At 41.4% G+C, this 24,005-nt stretch overlaps 1 protein-coding gene and 2 long non-coding RNA genes across 4 annotated transcripts; 1 reads left to right on the top strand and 2 right to left on the bottom strand.

The window, feature by feature from the left end:
• The first annotated feature begins 401 nt into the window (after positions 1-401).
• LOC136265090 (uncharacterized) lies at positions 402-22,748 on the top strand. Of its 2 annotated transcripts, XR_010705393.1 has the most exons (9): positions 402-717; positions 6,824-7,073; positions 7,359-7,490; positions 7,928-8,035; positions 19,081-19,255; positions 21,618-21,696; positions 21,754-21,816; positions 22,382-22,461; positions 22,559-22,748. It is a non-coding gene; the product is annotated as an uncharacterized lncRNA (long non-coding RNA). The 2 variants fall into 2 exon arrangements; XR_010705394.1 differs by lacking the exon at positions 6,824-7,073.
• Positions 1,009-6,795, bottom strand: LOC136263661 (uncharacterized). The gene is made up of 2 exons (XM_066058299.1): positions 6,123-6,795; positions 1,009-1,977 (listed from the first exon to the last, which is right to left on the bottom strand). Exons 1-2 carry the CDS (start codon positions 6,543-6,545, stop codon positions 1,009-1,011), a joined length of 1,392 nt encoding a protein of 463 aa, XP_065914371.1. The 5' UTR covers positions 6,546-6,795.
• On the bottom strand, positions 10,701-12,674 carry LOC136264013 (uncharacterized). The gene is made up of 4 exons (XR_010704931.1): positions 12,495-12,674; positions 12,253-12,451; positions 11,391-11,763; positions 10,701-11,336 (listed from the first exon to the last, which is right to left on the bottom strand). It is a non-coding gene; the product is annotated as an uncharacterized lncRNA (long non-coding RNA).
• Positions 22,749-24,005: the final 1,257 nt, after the last annotated feature.

Here is a 24,005-nt window from a genome sequence, read left to right as displayed (position 1 = left end):
GCGCTCAGGTCACAGCTGCAGTATGATGTTGACTTTTTTAGAGTGTTTAGTACTAGTAGCGATACACGCGACGGCGGACAAGATACTCCGGATATAACCCCGTTAAAGGAGCGCGTCATCCCTGATCAAGTCAAAGAAGTGTTCAAAAAGAAAACTCTAATTAGTGCCAACCCAATCTGTCGAAGACCCTTTGCCCCGCCACATCTTCAGATAACTTACTATTACTACCATGCATGCAAAGCCAAGCTGAGGTAAGGAGATACAGTTATTGTGACCGACTTGACATTACTTCTTTGTTTTCAGAGGGTGTCACCAGATTAGTAATTTGAGCTACTAGCTAGCTATCCTACAGCCAGGGCCGCCCACAGGGGGGGGGGGGGGGGGGGGGGGGGGCAACTGGGGCATTTTGCCCCGGGCCCCACCCTGAAAGGGGCCCCACGAAGGGCCCCCCGAATACCTGTTTAAAAGATCGATATACTCTAATAGAGCAGTCAGATCTAAATACTCTAATAGAGCAGTCACAGTATTCTTCAGAGAAGCAGTGTAGCAAGCTTATAGATAAGGAGATATGGTTGGTGATGGGTAGTTATTGGGCCCCTTAATTTCTCTGGGCGGCCCTGCCTACAGCTTGTGTTGTAGGTGTTATGGAAGTACAAGGTCTACCTTACAATGGAAGTGACAGTAGGTGGACCATTACTGACACACTGCGAGTCACAGGTGTGTCTATTTGTGTGTAGTGTGTGCTTGCTTAGAGTATATATGTTTGTATGAGGGTGTACCTTGTATGTACATACAATATGTACTTTATGCATACAATACTTGTACTTATTTCCTCATTTTACATTCTCTTTTATTTTTGTGGAGTATAGTGGCGTAAATGTGTGAGATCAGAACGAAGCTACTACACGTGTTCACACTGAATACCAACTGATCTAATGTGTTAGAATCACACATGTGCATAACAATTACAACGGCTAATAATAGTAACAGTCTACAATGTTAATTGTGTTAATCACTGTCCGTGACATCCTCCGGGGGGCCACGTAATAGTGCGGTCCATTGTTTCATCTGCTCTCGTCCCTTCTTTGCTGCTGTACGAACAGGTCTGGTGGAAGATGTAGGCACATCACCATCTGTGGTCTGTGATGTGGTTGTGGTCTGTGATGTGGTTGTGGTCTGTGATGTGGTTGTGGTCTGTGATGTGGTTGTGGTCGTCTTCTCTGCTGTCACTTCTAATGGATAAAGTTTCGCTATTGGGCGATTGGTCTTTCCAGTAGAGGTCCTCAATTGCACACTACGAATTAGTCCATCCGCACCCTTGTTCAGTTGCTCCACGACTCCCAGTCTCCACTGAATACTTGGGCAGTCATCATGAATTTGGACTACATCTCCCTCCTTCACAGTCTGCACATTATTGCCTGACGCAAGGTGAAATTCACGCAGGGCAGTGAGATACTCCCTACTCCACCGCCTCCAGAAATGACTAATTATTACTGCCTGAACCTTGGCTCTTCTTCGTACATCAGAATCATCACCGTAAGTTGGATCGTCAATTTCATCTGTTGTTACATCATAGTGGGGTAAGGTGATAATTGGTCTCCCATACAATAAGTGAGCAGGTGTGATTGGACTGGGGTCATCCACATCTGGTGAGCTGTAGGTCAGGGGGTGATTGTTCAGTACTGCCTCCACTTCTGTTATCAAGGTTCGAAGACTCTCAAGAGTGGCATGGGTTCGGCCTAGGACTCTCTTCAGTGCTGACTTCGTCAAACCTATTAACCTTTCCCAAAAGCCACCAAACAAGGGTGCACGCTTGGGAATGAAGTGCCATTCAACACCCCTCCTGGCAAGGTTATCTGCTAATGCTGCAGATGACAGTACACTCTGCAGTTCCTCCCCGGTGGCTAAAACGGTGGTAGCATTGTCCGATATCATCACTTTCGGAAGAGATCTCCTGCTGGTAAATCGTCGAAATGCCTGCAAAAAACACTCATGGGTTAGATCAATAACGGTTTCCAGATGCGCAGCTCTGGATACAGCGCATGGGAACAGACAGACATACACTTTCTGTTCACCATCACTGCAACGAACATAGAGAGCACCAGTAAAGTCCACTCTGGTCACTTCAAATGGGTGGACGGCATTAACCCTGCACTTAAGGAGCGGTGGAGAGTCTGGTGTCTGGTATGGTCTACCTGCAGTTTTCTTGCAGGTGACACATGTGCGAAGCAGTGAACGGATACGCTGTCTGCCTGACGGTATCCAATACTGCTGGCGTACTGTCGTCAGGGTAGCATGAACACCGCTGTGGTGTTGCTGAATGTGTGTGTGGAGTATGATAAGTTTGGTGAAGTGGTGCTTTGATGGTAACAAATACGGAAACTTGGCAAGTTCTGACAATGGGGCATTGTGAATTCGCCCGCCACATCTAAGCAGTTGGTCATCATCTAAGAACAGCCTCAGCTGTCGCACCAAAGGAAGGCGGCTACGAGATGACGATTGGAGATTAACAATCTCTTCAGGAAACACTTCATGTTGGATTGTGTATAGCCACTTCAGTTTAGCCTTTGCGAGTTCAAATGTTGTCAGTTGTCCCGTATTGTGAGAAAGTTGCCGTGTTGTGTTAATAAAGCGAAGTACATATGCAGTGACTGCAAGTAGTTTCTGTAAACTACTGTACTTGGTGACATCCATGACCTGCAAAAAATTTGCTGGTGAGGTCAGAGCAGAGTTTGTTCAATTGGTTGGTCATCCAATTCCTCTTGCATCTGAATGAGTAGTGTTTCTGATGATGGATTCCAAGTTGGCCATTGATCTTGTAACTGCAACCATGATGGACCTTGTTGCCAAAGAGTTGCTGAAGCCAATTGCTGGGTACTGATTCCTCTAGTTAAGAGGTCAGTAGGATTATCTGCCGATGGACAGTACTTCCAGTTGGTAGAGATTGATCGCGTTTCACTTACACTATGATCAACAAATGGCTTCAGTTTCTTCTGGCTGGTGATCCAGTACAAGACGATTTGACTATCAGACCACAGATATAAGACGCAGTCAATACTTAAGGAAGTTCTAACAAATTCACTTAACCTTGCTGCAAGTACTGCTGCCATCAGTTCCAACTTGGGTAGCGTGATTTGCTTAAGTGGGGCTGCTCTGGACTTTGACATCACAAATGAAGCAGGCTGGTTGTTCTGTTGTATGTAAGCAGCTGCTCCGTAAGCCTTGAGACTTGCATCTGCGAACACATGGAGAACTGTGGTGGTGTTCTCAGGTGGTGGAATAGAAGCAGCATACTTGCGAGGCAATGAGAATGTCATAGCATCAGTAATGTTAGCAGCAATAGTATGCCACTCCGTATTGAGTGGTGTGTTAAGTGGTACATCCCAATCAACACGTTCCTGCCACAGTTGCTGGAGAAACAGTTTTGCTCTAATAGTGACAGGTGAGATGAACCCTAGAGGATCAAAAATTCCTGAGGACCACCTAAGTATCTCTCTTTTGGTGGTAGTACGCTGGGTAGCAGTGGCTGTACAGGGTGAAAGAAAAAGCTGATCGCTCCTGGTGTCCCAGTGCACTCCAAGCACCTTAACAGGGTTGCTAGGCTCAGCAACCTGTTGTTCTGATGCTAAAACTTGTAAGTCTGTGCAGTTGGAGGACCAGGAACGTAGATTAAAACCTGCACTACCTAGTAAGGATCGAGCTTCTCTGAAGTATTCTAGCACAGCGTGCTCCGTGGCACGGCCTGACAAACACATTGTCTACATACAAGTTACTGAGGAGATCCTTGGCTACTAGTGAAACATACTTAGTCAGGTGGAACGTAAGTGCAGCGTTTAACATGAAAGGGGAGCTAGTGGCACCGAACAAAACTACTCTAAACCGGTAAGTGATGAATGGGCTATGCCCATCTGTAGGATCTGATAGCCATAGGAAGCGTGTGCTATCTCTGTCAGTTTCAGCAAGGTAGACATGAAGAAAAGCCTTTTCGATGTCAGCCGAAAAGGCAAAACTATGTTGGCGGAAATGGAGAAGGATTGCACAGAGGTCATTGAGAAATAGTGGGCCTGGGTGTAGACAGTCATTCAGACTTGGTGTATCGGGGGATTGCTTACAGCTGCAGTCATACACTATTCTGATTGGTGTTGTGGCTGATTCCTTCCTCACAGGATGGTGAGGGATATAGTGTACGTTGGCCTGACTGCTAGTGGTATTCACCTTCTCAATAAAACCTCATTTCTCCTGCTCCTTGATGATTTCTCCATACATCTTCAATAGCCCTGGTGTCTTAGCTAGCCGGAGTGCCAGCGACCTGGTACGCCTGTAGCATACGGTGTAGTTAGATGGCAGTAGTGGGTGACTGTCCTTCCACGGGAAACGTAGGCTGTATGTTCCATCAGGCTGCTCAGTGATGTGTGTGTGCATGTATCGCCGAAGAAAGACATCATCCGGGTTTCTCCTGTTGGCACGGTACCTACAGATTCTGACTCCCAAAACACATCCATACCTTCAGTCACACTGGTACACGATAGGATGGCAATATGAAGGTTAGTAGTCTCCACAGGGTGGGACAAAGTGAGTGGGCCAGACAGTAGGTAGCCAAGGTGTGATTGCACAGCGGTAGGTCCTTCACCCCGAACTATGCAGTCTTGGACGAACTGCCAGTAGAAGTCTGCACCTATGAGGACAGAAATCTCAAAGTTCTCATCTGAGGTCACTGGATGGGCAAGTAGAAGGTCTTTGAGGTATGGTATGTCTTTCAGACAGGCACGCACTGAGTTCCTAATTGGAGCTGCAAGCTTGGGCACAATAAGAACTGAGATAGGAATACGGCTGCCCTTCAGGGTGTGTACAAACAATGTTGCTACATCAAGACTGTTAGGGGAAGTCACTTGTGCCCCAAAGGATGAAACTGATACTGTTTCGTGGTGGGTTGGCTGAAGCTGTAAGTGATTAGCCAACTGTTGTGTAACAAAGGATCGTTGTGATCCTTCGTCAAATAGAATGTTCCCTTCGGCCCTAACTGTGTCTGATGAAACAACAGCAATTGCAGTCTTCAGCAAACAAACACTAGTATAATGTGCTGACAATGGTGTCATTGTAGTCAGTGAGGCTTCAGTTGAAGCCTGTTGGGTGTTTGCTGGTGCTGTATTAGTGGGTTGTGTGGCAGTGTTAACAGGTTGTGTGGAGGTGCTGGCAGGTGGTGATGGTACATCTGCAACAACAAAGGCATGGCAAAGACTGGTATGGTGTCGTTTCCTACACTCTCTACAGGTGAACTTAGAGTGACACTGTGTTGCATTGTGTTTTGCTAAACAGTTGAAACACAAATTCTCTCTTCGTACAATTGCCAGCCTTTCCTTGGGATCAACAACCTTGGTACACCTAATGGTGTGATTACCCTTACAATACACACAAACTGGTTCCCGTTTCTGATGTTCATCATAGGAGTGGTGACTGCGTGTTGTTCGCTCTGTGTTTGCATGAAAGGTGCCAGTAGTAGGCATGGTGTTGTCAAAGCTCACGGATTTCCCCACACACTGACTCATCTCAAGGATTTGTATCTCCTTGAGCATGCTAGCCATATCATCATTGACGGTCCATTCTAAATTGCAGTGCTCACGTGCCATGTGTTTCTTAGTCTCAATGGGCAACTTAGTGATGAAGTCAACAGGGAGCCATATGAATCAGAGGACTTGCCTAGGGATGACAAGGCCCTCATGTGCTTCTCTACTGAATCATAAAAGGCTTGTAAACCACATAAACTGTTGGATGGCTTCCCTAAATTAAGAAGTGCTTCCATGTGAGCATTGACAAGTTTGTAAGACTGGCCAAACCTGCCCTTCAGCAAGGTGATAGTGTTCATAATTGTGGTCAGTGAGGGAGAAACCGGCAATGACACGAGAAGCATCACCATGCAGTTGTGCACGTAAATAGTTAAATTTTTGCACACCACTAAGGCTTGGATTCAAATGGACTGCTGCATTGAATGAATCCCAAAACATTTGCCATTGTAGGGAATCTCCGCTGAAAGTGGGGAGAGATAACTTAGGGAGCCGGCTGACGTTTTGGAATGCATGTGGTGTAGCTAATGTGTCATGTGTATGCATACTGCTAGGACTCACGTGTACTGGCTCTGTGTGAGTTGTACCACTTAGGGTGTCAGCTGCTGAGGTGGGTGGCAACACTGGCGGTGAGGATACTACAGGTGGTGGAGGTAGACCCGCCTTGCGGATGAACTCGGCAAGAAAGGCAATCCTTTCTTCTAGAGTGAGCTGGTAAGTGTCAGCACTAATCGTTTCCTCCTCAAACGCCTTTTCTGCTTCTATCTTCACCGCGATGGCGGAATCCAGTTCTATGATCTGGTTGCGCTTCGTCCGGAGTTGGGCAAGGGTGGTGACGGCCATCAGCTTCCTTGATTCTGTGACGGATTCGGAACTAATTCCCTCGAGGTCCGCGGAGATCATATCTTCGACCTTCGCAATGAGCTTGGTGACGCTTCCCTTCAAGCCTCGCCGTTTGGAATGGAGGCGCTGGTTTTCATCCATCTCGCAAAGTAGTAGAAATGTTCCGTCACAGCAACACAATCAGCGTTTAGGCACAGCAGCAATGCTCCGCTTCGTCACAGCACCAATGTGGAGTATAGTGGCGTAAATGTGCGAGATCAGAACGAAGCTACTACACGTGTTCACACTGAATACCAACTGATCTAATGTGTTAGAATCACACATGCGCATAACAATTACAACGGCTAATAATAGTAACAGTCTATAATGTTAATTGTGTTAATCACTATCCGTGACAATTTTGTTTCCTCGGATTCCAGAATGTAAGAAAACCTATCCTTAAAATGGAGAGATGGTGTCTTGCACACTAGGACAACAAAAAGAACATCACTGATCGAAATTGTTGACTGACGTTATTCCGTATGCAAAAAGTAATCTTCTCTGACCACAAGTTAATATATGGCTTCAACAAGGCCTGTGGGCAAGATATCGTGGAGCTGAAGTGTGGAAGAGTTGAGAGAAATGAAAGGGATGTCTATGTAGCACTGTATTGAACTTAGTAACAAAAAGGTCAGACTAAAATTTAGAGGGTACCAAGAGTACAGAATATTCGTTGCCTTAGTCAGCACTGTGGTTGAGGCTTTGTTTCTATGTACTACTTCAAAAGGCTAGAAGTCACCTAAGGGAGCTACAGTGTCTTTCCAGATTTAAGAGTTACTGAATGAGGCTTTGCACAACATAATCTGCCATGCGGGGGAGCATAGTGTGTGCGTGTGTGTGGTATATAGGTCTCACTTCCTGTAGAGTATGCATTTATGTAATGTAGTGCTTTAAAGCATTGCTGATACTATGCAGGTGTTCTTGACACTGGTGCTGGCCAGCAAGGATTAGTTGTATCCTGTTTGGAGGACCATTTGAGCTCAGACTATTGACAAGAAGGAAGAGGTAGCAGCAGAAAGTATTGAACTGGATGTTGCTTTAGCACAGGTTAGTTAGTGATGTGTGCATGCATGCATGTGAGTGTGTGTGTAGTGTGCATGCTTCTGTCCACGTGTACATGAGTACACACACATGCTTCATATGTATTAGTATGGATGTATAGCTGTACCCAAACACACACACACACACACACACACACACACACACACACACACACACACACACACACACACACACACACACACACACACACACACACACACACACACACACACACACACACACACACATTTTTGCAGTGCATATCTAGTTATCTGTACATATTATATGGCTAATTATTTTCAAATGATGCATGCACGGAATATTTATTATGTAAAGCACTACTAAATTATATTGCAAGCGATTTTCAAGATAGAAATAGTTAGTAGTACAGGTATCATATAATATACACAATGTACTCAACATCTATGTTGTGTATCATACAGGCCTGTCAACTAGAGGTCATTGTGATGTGTAAGAGTATTCCTCCTGGTAAAGGAAACTTGTACCATTGTCTCTTTGATCATATGAATGAGCCCACCATGAAATCCAAGGTATGTTGTGTGCGTGCGTGCGTGCGTGTGTGTGTGTGTGTGTGTGTGTCACGAGAGCAGATACTTGCTCACATAACGGGTGCCATAATATAGTGGGATTTTGGGTTATAGCAATGAGAATAACTTTAACTTTATATATGAGAATTGGTATAGTCGTAGCTCCTGTGGGATCACGATCTTGGATTTGAGACACCTAGAACCGGTAGCTGAGTACAAATACGTTTCTGGTTGAAAATGTACACGTTTAGTGTAACATGCATGTTACATCTATTGTGTAGAATCCCACAATGAAAATGACACTTGGTAATAGACCTGTCCATCGTAAGACCTAAAGAATTCAATTACTTGTAATTGCGAGAACGTCACATCCGGAATACTTTCTACAACTTGAGTCCACTGTGAAGAGTGTTATAATTCTGACCATATAGTTACGAAAAATCTTAATAACAGTAAGAAACTGTGGTTAGTGAGGTAAAATCACTGAGAAATGCCTAGAGATCGCTGTGTAGTTTGTGGAAATTCTAAAGTGAAAGACCAATCAGTTTCTTTCCATTGTCTCCCAAGCCGAAAGATTGATCTTAGCAAGAGGAACTACTGGATCAAGGAGTTTGAATTAACCCCAAAGCGTATCAGGAGTTGTACTTGTATCTGTTGTCGACATTTCAGGAATTTCGACACAAGCAGTAAGCCTGACAAGCATTTAGGGGTCTGATTTGCTTCGCCAAAAGAACAAGACACAGCCAGAACAAAAAGGCTTGTGAAGCGAATGCTTATCCACCGATTTTGTGCTTCACTGCAGCGCCCATCAGATATCAGCAGCTCAACAGGAAGAAATAGTACAAAACAGCATTTTAAAGGTTCTGGAGACCCAAGAAGAACACCACTGCCAGAAGCCCAATAATTGCAAGTGTTGAGAACAGACTTTCAGGTCAATAACCCTTTTAATACCGCAAATGCACTAGTGCGTTTTATAGCATATACCACGTAATCCCACTGACGCACTAGTGCATTTTTGTTGACTTCCGTTAGTCTTTCAGGCCTACAGATCAACCCAACAACAGTATGAACACACAACTACCACTGTTTAACTCTATATACAATGGAGAATAAAACAATACTAAAAGCACAGCCCTAGCAATTAATCTGCTTTGTAAAGCAACACTGAAACTATTGTACAGCACTGAAAAATCACAGGAAAAGTTGCATACCTTTCAAAAATGCTTCATAAGTCGATTTCTGTAGGTCCGATTGAAAAACAATAAGTTTCAATAGGCTCAGCATTAAATTCTGCATCTGGTGATCTATTATATCATGTGATAAACTTGCACAATCAATCATGGTGGCCAAAAATATTTCAATAAAGCACTAGCGCAATTACACGAATGAAACGCTTTGTAAGTTTGTAACATAAAATAAGTATACCACTTTTTTATATCGTATAACTTGCAGCTACTTCGCTCTATCTTCATGCAACCACCACCAATACAAAGAGAAAAGAATCGTGTTTTGTGGGTTTTGTATTATTAGAATATACAGTAGCATAAGTATCTGTCATTTAAAATGCTACTATAGTGAAACCTGTCTAATGAGGTCACTGCATAAAGAGGTCACCTGTCTAAACTGGCCATTATAAAAATCCCCACATGTGCCAACTGTGTCCAAAGTGACCTGTTTAATGCAACCACCTCTGTAATGAGGTCAGAAAATTTTGTCCCTATGATGACTGGTTTCACTGTATTGAGAAACCTATAAACTGCCATAATGATGTATTCAAAGTGTAGTGGTTTCTTCTTAATTGCTCACTTAATGGCTTCGCTGCATATTTCCTCTTATGATAGTCAGGTTTATTAGATTGTCTAAATGAAACTTGCTCATTTTCAATAAGGCTAAAGTATGCAGTGCACTTTTTGGTTTCTTGTATGACTTTACTGGGGTGCTACTGACTTCTTCGTCTTCTTGACCACCTCCAGCTATGCCAAGGGAGCCAGCCATCAGATCAGCACGATCAAATTGGTCCTCCTGTTCTTCTTGATCCGTACCTTTGTCCTCAACAAGGTCAGGTCCGCTCGCCGTACTGTCGGAGCACCCAAGAAGGCATAGATTTCGTTGTCTTCATCATTGTCACTTTCATCTTCTTCAGAAAGCCCATCAAAAACGACTTGAATCAAATCCTCTTCTAAAACCCGTGTAGACACCATTACATCACTTTCGTGCAAAATGAATCAACTTTGCGGGAGGGATTCTTTTATCATAATTACGAGGGGAGGGGGGTCTGTGGGCATGACTTTTTGCGACATCATGCGTCAGCAGGAAACTTGTCAAACTGACGTTGAAAGAATTCCCAGACGACTATTGTACGTTACTTAGAAACAAAACCTCCATATGGCACCGATGATGGTAAATGGGTTAATTAAGGTACCAGTATGCAGCTAGTAATATTTGTTAGCTAATAGGTTTTGTTTGGTAATGATGCAAACAGAATTATCAGGTATTGTAACTTTATATTTCATAATTAATGAATTATATTTCATATTTTTCTAGTTTAGTTGCTAAGGAAGCACTATTATTTTAAACAAACCACGTTAACAACACATTATGCACAGAAGTACCTCCATTAGTAATGCTAACCCTGACACTAGCGCTATTGAAAATGATTTATCTGATAGAGAGGTTTTGACAGCATGCACGGTAAGAATAAAACCATAATTAGCAAAAATACAATAGATAACTTGAAAATCTAAACAATTACGTATTACAAATCAGCTACATAGGTACAACACTATCTAATTACAGGTAATAACGAATGACACACATGTAATTATATTGTACACATTTATTTATTATAACTATATTTCAGGGTAGTAGTAGTAGTAGTAGTAGTAGTAGTGATGATAACGGTGACAATGATGCACGTCCAAGTGCTCCAAAACAGCCAAGGCAAGCTCGAGTAATCAGAGCTCAACGCCGTATGCCACGCCGTGACTGCACAACAAGGCATACACCTACGGATGATGACGTGGATACCAGTGTTGGACGAGGACGAACGGTTAGAGGACGTGGAGATACAGTCGATAATGATGATGAAGAATCGATACCAGCAGTCAGGGGACGTGGGTAACAGCTACAAGGGGGGGGTGAAAACAGTGACGATGAATTACCTGTACGTGGACGAGGAAGATCTAGAAGCATGGCCAGAAGTCGTAGCCACAGCACTAGAGGCCGTGATAGAGGACGAGGAACAACAGCAACTCCAGGATCAACTACTACTCCAGGGTCAACAACTCCAGGGTCAACAAATCACCTAGAGACAGTGTCTGATAACTGGCACAAAAGGGAGCCTGACTCTTGTACTTACTTATACAATAAGACTCCAGGCTCCACTGTGCCAATTCCAGATGGTACATCTTCACTAGATTTATTTTGTAGGTTCTTCACTGGTGAAGTGTGGGACCTACTAGTGACTGAGACTAATAGATATGCTCACGATCATCCATCCACAAAACCCAATCCTCGGGTTTATGATGATGTTGACATCAATGAGATGAACGTGTTTATTGGAATACTTATCTTGATGGGAATACTTCGACTGCCTCGTCTTGAGATGTATTGGAGTACATCAGGATTACACAAATATATTTCCACACCAGGCATATCTAGTGTATTGACAAAAACTCGTTTTGAGCAGATCTGCTTTCTTCATGTGGCAAACAATGCTGAGCAGGCAACACCTACAACAACACCAGATAAACTGTTCAAAATCAGAGCATTAGCAAACCTACTGCTGGCAGTCTAATTATGTACCAAAACAAATTGTTACAGTAGGTGAGGCTATGATCCCTTTCAAGGAACGCTTGTCCTTCAAACAATACATGAAGGACAAGTCGACCAAGTGGGGAATAAAGGTTTTGTACTAAGTGATGCTAGCAATGGGTATGTTTACAGATTTCAAATATATGCTGGAAAGAGCATGGATCAGGGTGTTGAAGTGGGGCTGTGCTCTAGGGTAGTGCTGGAACTCATGGAAGGCCTAGAAGACCACGAGTTTGAGCTGTACACAGATAATTACTATACAAGCCCACAGCTGTTTTTGACCCTCTACAAAAAGGTTGTCAACTGCTGTGGAACAGCTAGAACTAACCGAAAAGGCTTTCCAAAAGTATTAGTAAAAAAAACAAAGAAGGAGAACAGAGGATATTATGACTATAGATCAAACGGACCTCTTCTGGCAGTAGCATGGTTTGATCAGAAATATGTCTACTTCATAACCACTATGCACCGAGTGGAGACAACTGAACCATGTACCATCCGGCTGCGTAATCAGGATGGGTCTCGTTTGGATGTACCATGTCCTCCATTGCTCCCTGATTACCAGCAATACATGAGGGGGGTAGACAGGGGTGATCAGCTGGTGGGCTTCTATAATGTTGGGAGAAAATGGTGGAAGAGATGTTTTTCATACCTGCTAGAATGCTCCCTTCTGAATGCCTATGTGCTCCATGGATTGGCATATCCTCATCTCCACCAGGCCAAAGGACGAAAAAAAATTGACTTTGCAATTCCGGCTGGAGGTGGCCACTTCACTGATATGTGGTTTTTACTCAAGGCAAAGGGCTGCCAACCAAGACGGTGGACTTGGCCACTGGCCTACAAAAGTGGAAAACAAGTGTGACTGTGTTGTATGTATGAAAAAACACACCAGACTAAACTTACCAAGAGCAGAAGTCCGCCACCAGACAAGAAATAAGTGTTCCCATTGTGATGTATACCTGTGTATTGAAAAAGACAGAAACTGTTTCACCAAGTATCATACTAAGTTAGAATACTGGACTGACTAGCTAGCTACATGTAGCCAAATAAGTATATTGTATACTTTGCAATATATATAGTAGTTACAGTATTATTATTGTGTACAACCGTCCAATTAATGTATGTAATGAATTAATAATATCACAGTGGTAAACAAAGCAAGACAGTATAACACACCTTTCTTTCCGAGAAGATAGTTAGCCAAAACTGGCATGGTGCCTGGGTGAAGTTTCCATTGTCTAATGGCAAGAATACGATGTCAGATACAACAAAACTCTTTTGGGTATTCAGCGACGTCTTTCTTACATGAAATCTTCCACGATGGGCTTAGTTTCACACAGATTACATTCACGGCATGGCAACTCCATTTTGTCGCACAACGTAATGTGGCTTTATACGCATGCGCATTTGTTTGATCCAGCGATGGGGAAGATGGCTTCTACAATAAAGGACTGTATCTTCCGCAGGATTTAATTGCTACTTCCGCCAATGGTATGATGGTGTTCCTTGGTACCTGTGACTTAACTCAGCCAATTGTGAAAGTGCACCTACAATATTTTCAATCACCGCCATACTCGTGAATAATTATTTTGGGGAAATCAGCCTGTTGCTTCAACATGGTAAGAGTTGTGGGATAACTAACATAGGTACTATTTTATGCAGTTCATGAGCTGTATGGTTGCTATGTGTTTTGTATTATATCTAACTTTATATAATGCCAAATCCAACATAGTCTCTGTTTTGCAGGATCCCTGATGGTGAATGGGTTAAATTAACTGCGAAAATCTGTTTTCCATAGGCTCCAATGTATTTTGACATCACTTTTGATTAGCTGTTGCCTGTGGATCTAGTATACTTTGGTATAACAATTAGTGATACAGATTTTCAGAAGCTTCTGGAACCAGTCTATTAATTGATCCACTGTGACCTCTAATGAAGTTAATATGCAGCGATATCGATGACCTGTTATTTATGACATCATTTGTGCACAAGTTGTCTTAAGGAGTTAAAACAGCCAAAACGAGAACTCTTTTGTGAGGTAGGCACTTTGTGGTGAAGTTTTAAAATGATTTCTGGCCTTGTAGCCATTAGCAAGCACTGTATAGAGAGTTTGCAGGGTGTGTGTCTGCCTTACGCAAATATCACATGAATACAGTGAAGCCATTTTTGAGTGGATTGTAGTGAAAAGAGTGGTCTGACGTTTTCGAAATACTTTGCCAATCTACAGAATGATGCTGATAAAAGATGATACCAAGAAAAAGTATCGCTATTGGGTTGTCAGGAAGATCCGTACTATCGAATGGAACGAAAGGGCGGCTGCACTTGAAGCGTCGAATGGGTAGATTGGCCGAGTGTTTGTTAGGGCGATGTTTACAATTATTTGATCAGTACACCTAGCGAATACACCCATGAAATGATAAAGGCTTACAAGAGCATGGATGGTTATAATTTCTTTATGAATGGTTGGATCAACAACATTTTTGTAACTTCGATAGATGGTAGCAACAGATACATCTACACTGCTACAGTGAAACATTCACAGACACTGTCAGCTCCACCTTTAAAGGTATGAATGTGTTATAAATCAGATGGAGAAGTGATGGCAGCACACTGTATCTGCATGGTAGGGTTTGGAGAAGCTTGCTCGCACATTTCTGCCATCCTGTTTGCTGCTGAAGCCAATACCCTAGTAAAGCAACAGTTCTCTTGCACGTCCCTGCCTTATACATGTCTTCCACCAGCATTTAGAACTGTGCCACTTTTGCCATTAGCAGAAATTGACTTTAGAATACCAAGGCAAAAGAGAAAAAGCTTTCTAGAGTGCTGCACCTGCTCCAAAGAAAAGTTTGACAATTCAAAAGCCTACATAGGCAATGTTGGAAGAGCATTATTCAAAGCTTTCTATAGCTAAGCACAAGCCACTTTTGCTATCCTTGGTGAGTGGTATTATTGATGATTTTGTGCCATTGTATGTGAGGGGATTGCTTCCTGAGCCACTTACACCACTATTCCATAAAGATAATCAAGAAGTACCATTTCAAGATTTGCTAAAGGCATGTGATGCCTTTTATGACATGGTATCTCTAACTCCAGAGCAGGTCCACATGGTGGAACTGAAAACCAGGGAACAATCTAAATGTAAGCTGTGGTACGAACAATGAGCTGGCTGTGTCACTGCATCAAATTTACGTAGAGTGCTTCATGCAGATTTTTCAAAACCTTCAGTGTAGTTGGTAAAGACCATTTGCTATCCTGAGTCTACAAAATTTTATAGCAAGGCTTGTGACTATGGACTTACCCATGAAGCTGATGCGTTGCATATGTACAAAGATAGCATGCAAGCTACGCATGCGTTTTTGAGCTTAAAAAGTGTGGGCTAATTCTTGACAGTGGGAATCCTTTTATTGGAGCATCACCAGATGGGATTATTTCTTGTTCATCCTGGCAAAAGAGTTGTAGAGGTGAAGTGCCCATTTTCATGCAGAGATAAATCTTTCGATGAAGCTGTCAAAGACAGGGAGTTTTGTTTGGAAGAAGATACTTTCTTGCTTAAACAAAATCATCCGTATTATTTTCAAGTGCAGCTACAAATGAAGCTGTGTAAGGTGAAGTTTTGTGACTTTGTGGTTTGGGGGACATATGGCGCTTTGAAGCAGTGAGTCGATTATTACTAACACCTTACAGTGACCAGCACTGAAGGTCTGACAGCAACATGTGCTGCAGCCTTAGGATTACCTAACCTAATTTCAAGGATTACAATGCAGAATGCATTGATGATGCATTGAAACAAGTGAAAGACTTCGTGAAACTGTGTCTACTGCCAGAGCTACCAAGTCACTGTTTTACCAGTAGAAAGATAACACCTGATCCTCCTGCTGTTGAATCCAATGAAAAACAAGATGAAGAGAGTGAAGATGACCAGTTACTACCACCAAATGATGATACTGCAAATCAATCCACTAGTAATACAAGTACTAGAACTGCTGATGTTGAAGAGGACGAAGAAGTCGAAGATGACAGGCTGTGGTGCTATTGCCGGTGAAGATTATGATCGAATGATAGCTTGTGATGGTAAGTACTATGCCATTGAATGGTTTCATTGGGGCTGTGTGGACTTGACAGATGAAACTGTTCCCACTGTTGAATGGTATTGTCCTGACTGTGCTGATCAATGAGTTTGTGTCATTCATTTTGTTAATTAATTACTTAGATTACAGTAAGTTGTATAATAGGCTTTGTGTCATTTACAGTGTTACTATGAACTGTTGTCACTATTTATAGCAATTACTTTGACAATTAATTTCAATTAAATGGTACTACAGAATTACAGTGGTTGTATAAACCACAACATAATTATTGTAACCACTTTATCAATCAGTGACATATTGTCATCTCCAGTACATGTAATCATACTAATGAGAAGTGTAAAGTCATGTACTTCTGCCTAACAGCACCGATAACTCTCTCCACATGTATTCTTACTTAGGACAGCTGTCTTGAGGTATCAACTTCCAGTTTGCCCAGCTTTCCTTGTGTGAAAGGAGGATGCTTAACTTCTACACATAGCAAACCTACACAATCCTCAATGGTAAACCCTCTGTCTGCAAGTACAACATCACCTGGCAAAAGGTGGCGTAGAAGGCCACTATTTTCTGTCAGATGTACATCAGACACTTGCCCACCCCAACCCTTTGAAATGAAGGAAACAGATCCTTGTGGAGTGATGCCAATCAAGAATTTAGCAGTGCTGTGTTGTTGGTTTTTGTATGTCTGGGCTCATGCCTTCAGTGAGGTTGGCCTTTCAATGAAACAATCTATGATGACAGCACAACTTCGAAAAGCTTTTCGAAACACCATGGGCGTAGTTTTTAACAAATTGTCTTTCTCTGGCCAATTTATAAAAACATGCAACTTTGTATTCAACACATCAAGCCACTTGCTAAAGTATTGACATACTGTTGAGGGGTGAACATCAAACGATATCCCAAGTCTTGTATTCCTGCATTTAGCCGAAGACGCATTAGAACTAGAGGTGTACTGATAATCGGATCGGCTATAATATCAGCCACCGATATGGTAATTTTTACCAATATCGGTATCGGTACAAAACAGCAGGAGGACCAATATCGCTACCGATATTTATACAGTAAATAGTTCGTACATAAACGGATTGTGCATTGGTTTTCTATGTTATTCATGTGGCTCTTTAGTGCCAGTGGCTTATTGTTCACTCTGAAACAAGTGCTATGCTACGAGAAACTATATAAATACACGTGATTCAAAGGTCTAGTGTTTGTTGCTGCAAAGCTCATTACAGTCTTTACAAATGAAGCAGTTATAGAGTACATTGTAATAAATAGAAGGGTCACAGGATAACCAAGGAAACTTGCTGTACCAGCTTTCTCACAAGCCATTAGCTTCATGGGAGTATATATACATAAAAATGTTTGTGGGTGCCTATTTGTCTGGATTGCACAACAGAAACCCAAGCTGTACCACACGGAAGGAAACTTTGGAAGGGGGGAAATTTGGCAAATCAAGCAAAATATCACTGTTGGTGAAATAAAATTTGGCGAATTGTTAGCAAAGCGCACGCTGTATTGAATTAATTAGATTTCACTAATTGCTGTGCCTGAAGCGAGAACTGGAGTGCCACGCCTCTCAGCGATTCAGCGCCTGGAGTCAGCTACCAACTAAAAGGTAATACTATATAGACAGTAGATCTACACCCTCTGGAATAGTGAATATCATACTTAACACGGTAGGACTCGCTATACTTGTCATGCCCGTTTCGAGGTGAAGTTTGAGGATACCACGTGTACAGTAACTAGCTACCTAGTGAGGTAGTCGAGGCAGGCTTGGCTTAATGCCTGGCCCACTATCCCTTGGTCGAGTAGAAAATTGATTAGTTCGAGGCTTGGTTTGCTATTTTCTTCGCCACCAAAATATTTGGATGGAGAAAATTTGGCAAATTCATGGTCATTCGCCAAATTTTAACGGCGCCAAAGTTTCCCTCCATACGGTATACCACCACAGGCATAGTATAGCAATGAATACATGTACATGTTGTTGTATGGTAGGTAAATGTACACTTTTAACTATATTGCAAATATCGGATCGACTATCGGTTATCGGCTTCTTTTGGTGGTATCAATATCGGATATCGGTACATGCCAAAAACCCATATCGGTACACCTCTAATTAGAACCATAAGAAATTGGTCAAAAACACTACAAGAGCTTGTTGCAAAAGAATCAGGTAATCCAGCAGTTACAAACTCAAATACAATTTCTAGTACTTCATATGATGGGAAACCTGTAGCTATAATACCGAACTTTTATATCATCATTATGCAAGCTTTCTCTGCTGACCACCTTTGCTGTTAGCTTTTCGTTGACCAATTCAAGGTGTTTACAATGTTTCTTGGATGTATTTCGAGCAATCTCGAACCAATCTTCCTCTATCCCAAGTTACACACACACACGCGCGCGCGCACACACACATTTATTACATATATACACAAGCTGCCTTGTATTGTACAGCAGGAATAGAAAGAAAATGTTGACAGATTTGACTAATGAGGTATTAAATGTCCGTAAAGTACAATATGAGTTCTAGATCTCAACATTTAGTTTGTCAAAGCTGATGAAATGTAGATCTGTCAACTTAATTTTCTTCAATCAAAATTTCCTGTCATACCATAGTATGGTCCATGGACTGATCAAAAGCAAGTGTCATAAAAATCAGTTGTAAAATACCACAAAGTACCTCCTTTTAGGCCATGTAGTCTGGCCACTAATTTGTTTAAAGACATTAAAAGAAACCATCAATACAAGGCAATGAATTTGGCCAATACACCAAGCTGATGAATTGCTCTGGAATGAATATCCACATGAGCTTCAGTTTGCACTTACCATATTTGGCTGCAGCGTTTATTACCTTAATTAGTTCAAAAAATTAATGCTGCAGCTATTAAACTCTACCACCAGCCCACTCCAAAGTAGCAACAAGTGGTGTTACATGCATGTCTGCCTTTTACAACTGCACATGTTGACTTAACAACCTTTAAAGATTTTAGAGTAAAATTTACATAATAAGCTAATTTTGTTGATACCGAAGAGCTGCAATACAGGTACAAAATACACTCCCTGATGATAATTATGTATGTATGTTTTTTTTGTATTGCTTTTTCTGCATATTATATTATATTATTTTCCTTTTTTCTTCACTGTTGTCAGTGTCATAGCAGTTAATGAAAAGGGGTAAAGAGGAGTCACACGATTACAGGATGGATTATAAAAGTTCAACACTGCTTGCAAAAAGGCTATTAAGAGGTACAGCTGTGATCAAGAAGCTTACACTTTACAAAATCTGTCAACGTCTTGCAGTGTCTTAACAACTTGGCAGCTCAAGGTCTTTATGTGTGTTGTGTGCATAACTCTGTGTGTGTGTGTGTGTGTGTGTGTGTGTGTGTGTGTGTGTGTGTGTGTGTGTGTGTGTGTGTGTGTGTGTGTGTGTGTGTGTGTGTGTGTGTGTGTATGTGTGTGTGTGTGTTGTGTGCATAACTGTGTGTGTTGTGTGCATAACTGTGTGTTTTGTATGCGAAAAGCTACAAATTGTATAGATCAGCTATTTAAGAAGCTTGCCCTAACAAGCCAGCTATACACATGGTGCGTGTATACATTGTAACCATGTTTTGCACAGTTTGCCCTCCATTTTGTAATTACAGTACCCTCTCCCTGCGAGTACATGTAATGTGTTGTATGTTTAGTAGTGTACATGAAAAGGTGTATAGTCACAAACAGTTTAAGGTAGTTAATGAAATTTAAGACGGTGTTTTTCTATTGTTATGAAAACTGATACTGCATGCTGTATAGAACCCTTTGTAGTTAGTGTTTAGAAGTCACAGTAGTATAAACATTGTACATGATACACCCACATATGTGACCGGATCTGCAAGAACCCCATATGTTCGTGCATTTTTCAAATTCCATTTCCTTTTTCTAGATAGTCAAAGGGATGGTCAACTAAAGTTTCAGCTCTAGAAGCCAAGAACTTTAGAAGTTACAGCACTACAAAGTGGCAACAGCAGAAAAATCAATTTGTACAGTGACAATACAGAAAATAAAGCACAGGCGCTTAATTAAACGATCCTAACTTACAAACACAGTCCTCTACCAAGGTATAACTTACACCATCGGATTCTCTGTGAATAGGCGAATTCATTGCCGTGTGAGTTTTGCCTCCAGCTCCTTCCTACTACCAAAGCAAAGGCGAAAATATGAGAAAAAACGATAGTGAACCAGTCATCCAATGCAAAGCAGACTAACGCTTATATCTTCCGTCTCCTTGGGAGTACTGACACGAAACAAAAGATTTTGAAACTTCTCTTGCTTTGGGGATCACAATGCTGCACCAAAGTTTAGGTGTTATCACCTTCCTTCATTGTGAAACAAGCACTTAAAAAGTTTATGGAATTTTTTTTACGATTTTGTAAATACTCCACCAATTGTGTTTCTGTAAAATTAGGCTTGCACAAACATATGGGATTCTTGTAGATCTGGTCACATATTAGTATACAAGCACTGTGGTTAGTATGTACTATTAGCCTACACATGCAGCCTACGTATACTAGTGTACATTTTCAGTCATACAGTGAAACCTGTCTAATCAGGTCACTAGGTCACATGTCTAAAACCAGCCATCAGAGCATACTGCTGATTGCACGTATCTTTAAAAATTGCATGACGCATGTGCGCACAAGAATTAAATGTTTTGTTTCACAGAACAAGTTGCTTACGTTGGGAATCTTAGTCCCCGACATCAGCAACCTGTTCTGTGAAACAAAATGTTTTTAAATCTGGTGTACGCACTCACACATGCGTCATGCAATTTTTAAAGATTCGTGCAATCAACAGCATGATAACGTGCTGATACCAGACAATATCCAGTCAAATTGCATAGATGTCTGACTATAATGAAATTTGTCCAGACACAGTGTCCCATCACAGTGTCCCATCACAGTGTCCCATCACAGTGTCCCATCACAGTGTCCCATCACAGTGTCCCATCACAGTGTCCCATCACAGTGTCCCATCACAGTGTCCCATCACAGTGTCCCATCACAGTGTCCCATCACAGTGTCCCATCACAGTGTCCCATCACAGTGTCCCATCACAGTGTCCCATCACAGTGTCCCATCACAGTGTCCCATCACAGTGTCCCATCACAGTGTCCCATCACAGTGTCCCATCAAAGCATAAGGAGGGAGCCTAAAGGCTGAGCTGGCATGTCTGTTGATTCTATTAGTAATAACAGTCAATGGGTTGCTAGGAGATAGTACACATTCTTACAACCCCAGGGAGTGACCACTAATGTACCATTGCCAACCCTCTGGTGTACTGTAAACACATAACAGCTGCATCAGGCATGTAAAATATCATATATAAAATAAAAGGTCCTTCTGCTATGCTATAGTGGACACAAATAAGCCTATACTAATAATCTTCCACATGTCCAGTCAGTTTAGGCAATTGTCCGACCAATTCTGGTTTGTCAGGACATTGTGGCTAGCCAACAGAAATTTCTTATCATAAGCTCTGAGCCATTGTATTATCCTTAATTGTGTCTTTTCTATACAAAGTGACCTGGACCTGCTTAATAAGGTCAGGAAATGTTGGCCCAAAGGTGACCAGGGTATGTACAGTGTATAAGAACAGTACAGGTGTTTGTATGGAGTATTACACAATTACAGCCTACACACTCACACTTGTAGGAGTTCAAGTATCAAATGGAGCAACTAAACAAGGAGTGTCATGACGTTATTAGTAGCTGGACTAAGATGGAAATCAAAAGTAAGTGCAGTATTATTGAGTAACATACATGTGTGATGTGTGGTCACTTGTATACAGGACATTAAGATGGATCAACCTCGTTTTAAAGCCTGTAGGCTAATGATGAAAATACATTGTGAGGTGAGCACTGGATGTATGTACGTATACACAGTGACTAGGATGATCTATGAAATTTCATGCTTTTAAATAATGGCCATATAGGAAGCTGCATTGTCCTGTATGTACATTACAAAGAGCTGTAGCAAGCTAAAGAAAGTGATCAGGCCATTATAATCTGTGTTGTAGCTGAAGAGACAGATAGTTCCATTGCATGTGCAAAGCACAAGGGCATGTGAAGCATACTAACCTAGGGGAGGGTTATCAATTTTTTGAAAATTTAGCCCTTTGAGATTAAATTTGGTAGACATTCTGACGGAAACTACTAAACTATTAGAGTACCACACCGACTAGTTTATTAGAGCAGCATACAGCGTAATTTGACAGGAAGAAATTTTGATGAATTCTCTATCTCTTGAATATTGATGAGGAAAATATTGACAAGTGTCCTGCACCAGAAATATTCTAATTAACTAGTTACGTGAACTTTGATCAGGAAAATTTTGAAGAATGACAAGCATTTTGTCAAATTCGTCAAAATTTTCTCCTGTCAAATTTTTGCGCTGTACAGTATATTGATTTTTTGCAGATTTCAAGTAGCTGAAAGTGATCCAGCTAAAACCAGACCAGCCAGATTGTTTACTACTGCTACCATTCTCCAGGAACAAGGTAGTGAATTAGTTCAATCTTATGTGTAGCTAGTCATATTAATATGTAATATTACTGACCAGCTTTTTCAGTTTTTCTATTGTATCTTCTTCCATAGCCTTGATGTAGATGTTGATGACAGTAGGGACACACAATGATGCTCCATTGCTCCCTTCAACCTGAAGTAAAAGTGATGAACAGCACATACACACCAGACACTAAACATTCACCAAGTGTAACAATGCTTTAATGTGTATAGGATTAGCAGGACATCCTCTATTAAATGCCCACCCAGTGATCTTCACTTACTAGCACCAGATAAAACACTTGTTGATGCCATGAGGTGGGTGGGGGAGAGTACTGATTTTATGATATGACACTCAGTCTTTGTAAGTTTAAAATTTTCTGTGAGAGCATGCCCTTTTCCCAAAAAGAGTGTGCTTTGCAGAGGTATGCAACTATGCATGTATATCTGAAGTCTGATCTCACTTCTATATGACTGTTGAGTTATTGTAATGCACATGCATGCTTAACAAACAAACAAACAAATGTTGGTTCTCTATTACTCAAGGAAAAAAAAAAATTGTTGACTGTGGTAAATGGATTTAGATATATTATATACATAAATTGAGTGTACATACTTAAACTCATCCTTGTCTTCAGTTGGAGCCTCCTCTACTGATTCCCCATACTAATTAATTGCCACATAAAAATACATTTATCTTTGTCTATTTTCTCAATGTCCATAGCTTTAATGACATCATAAGATCACATCTGTTAGTAGCCTCTGCTAGACTAATTTAAAAGATGAATAAGATAATTTATGCACATTACTTGTGTACGGTCCTCAGTACGTGTGACTGCAGAACTACATGACACAGTCACGGCATACAGCATAAAGTCAACTTGTCTGTAACCTATAAGAAAAACTGAATTGGGCCTGATCTGTCTGCATTGCTTAAGTGTCCAACAATTATCTTGCCAGCCACAGCCACATCAAGTATTGAAAAAGCCTGCTTGAACCAAAGCAGTCATCATACACCATAAACCAATTTTATATGTGTAGAATATTAATCTGGTGCATGCTATTAGTTTCTTTGTTGAGCTGCAAGTGATGTTGCTTTTGTTGTAAAATATAGCAATTTGTAGCCCTCTCAGCATCAAAATTCATGTGCATGAGATGAATAATAGCCGCAATAATGAAACTTGAGGTAGGAAGTTTGAAAAAGATGTGGAGAACAAGTTATCAAATTTGCAGTGTGTGTGTGTGTGTGTGTGCGTATGTTGTGTATATCCCTACTTTTTCCAATAGTATCACTTTAAAGATTTGGTTATTTTTTTGCACACACTGACATAAGTGTAATAAGCATAAAAGTATGAGCAGTCATGTACTCAGACAGAGTAGTCAACTATAAATAATAATCACCTCCTTCCCGCATCAGTTTTTGCTGCACTAGGCGATGGGATACAAGTAATATAATAATGATGGCCTATTCTGTATCAAATATATAGTCCATACTTGCAGTCTGATCTGCAATTTAATGGTCATTGCAATGTATACCTAG

Source organism: Dysidea avara, chromosome 8 (assembly GCF_963678975.1).
Source record: "Dysidea avara chromosome 8, odDysAvar1.4, whole genome shotgun sequence".
Taxonomy (NCBI): Eukaryota; Metazoa; Porifera; class Demospongiae; order Dictyoceratida; family Dysideidae; genus Dysidea; species Dysidea avara.
Note: the sequence above shows the minus strand (reverse complement) of the source record. Positions and strands in the feature narration are given on the sequence as shown.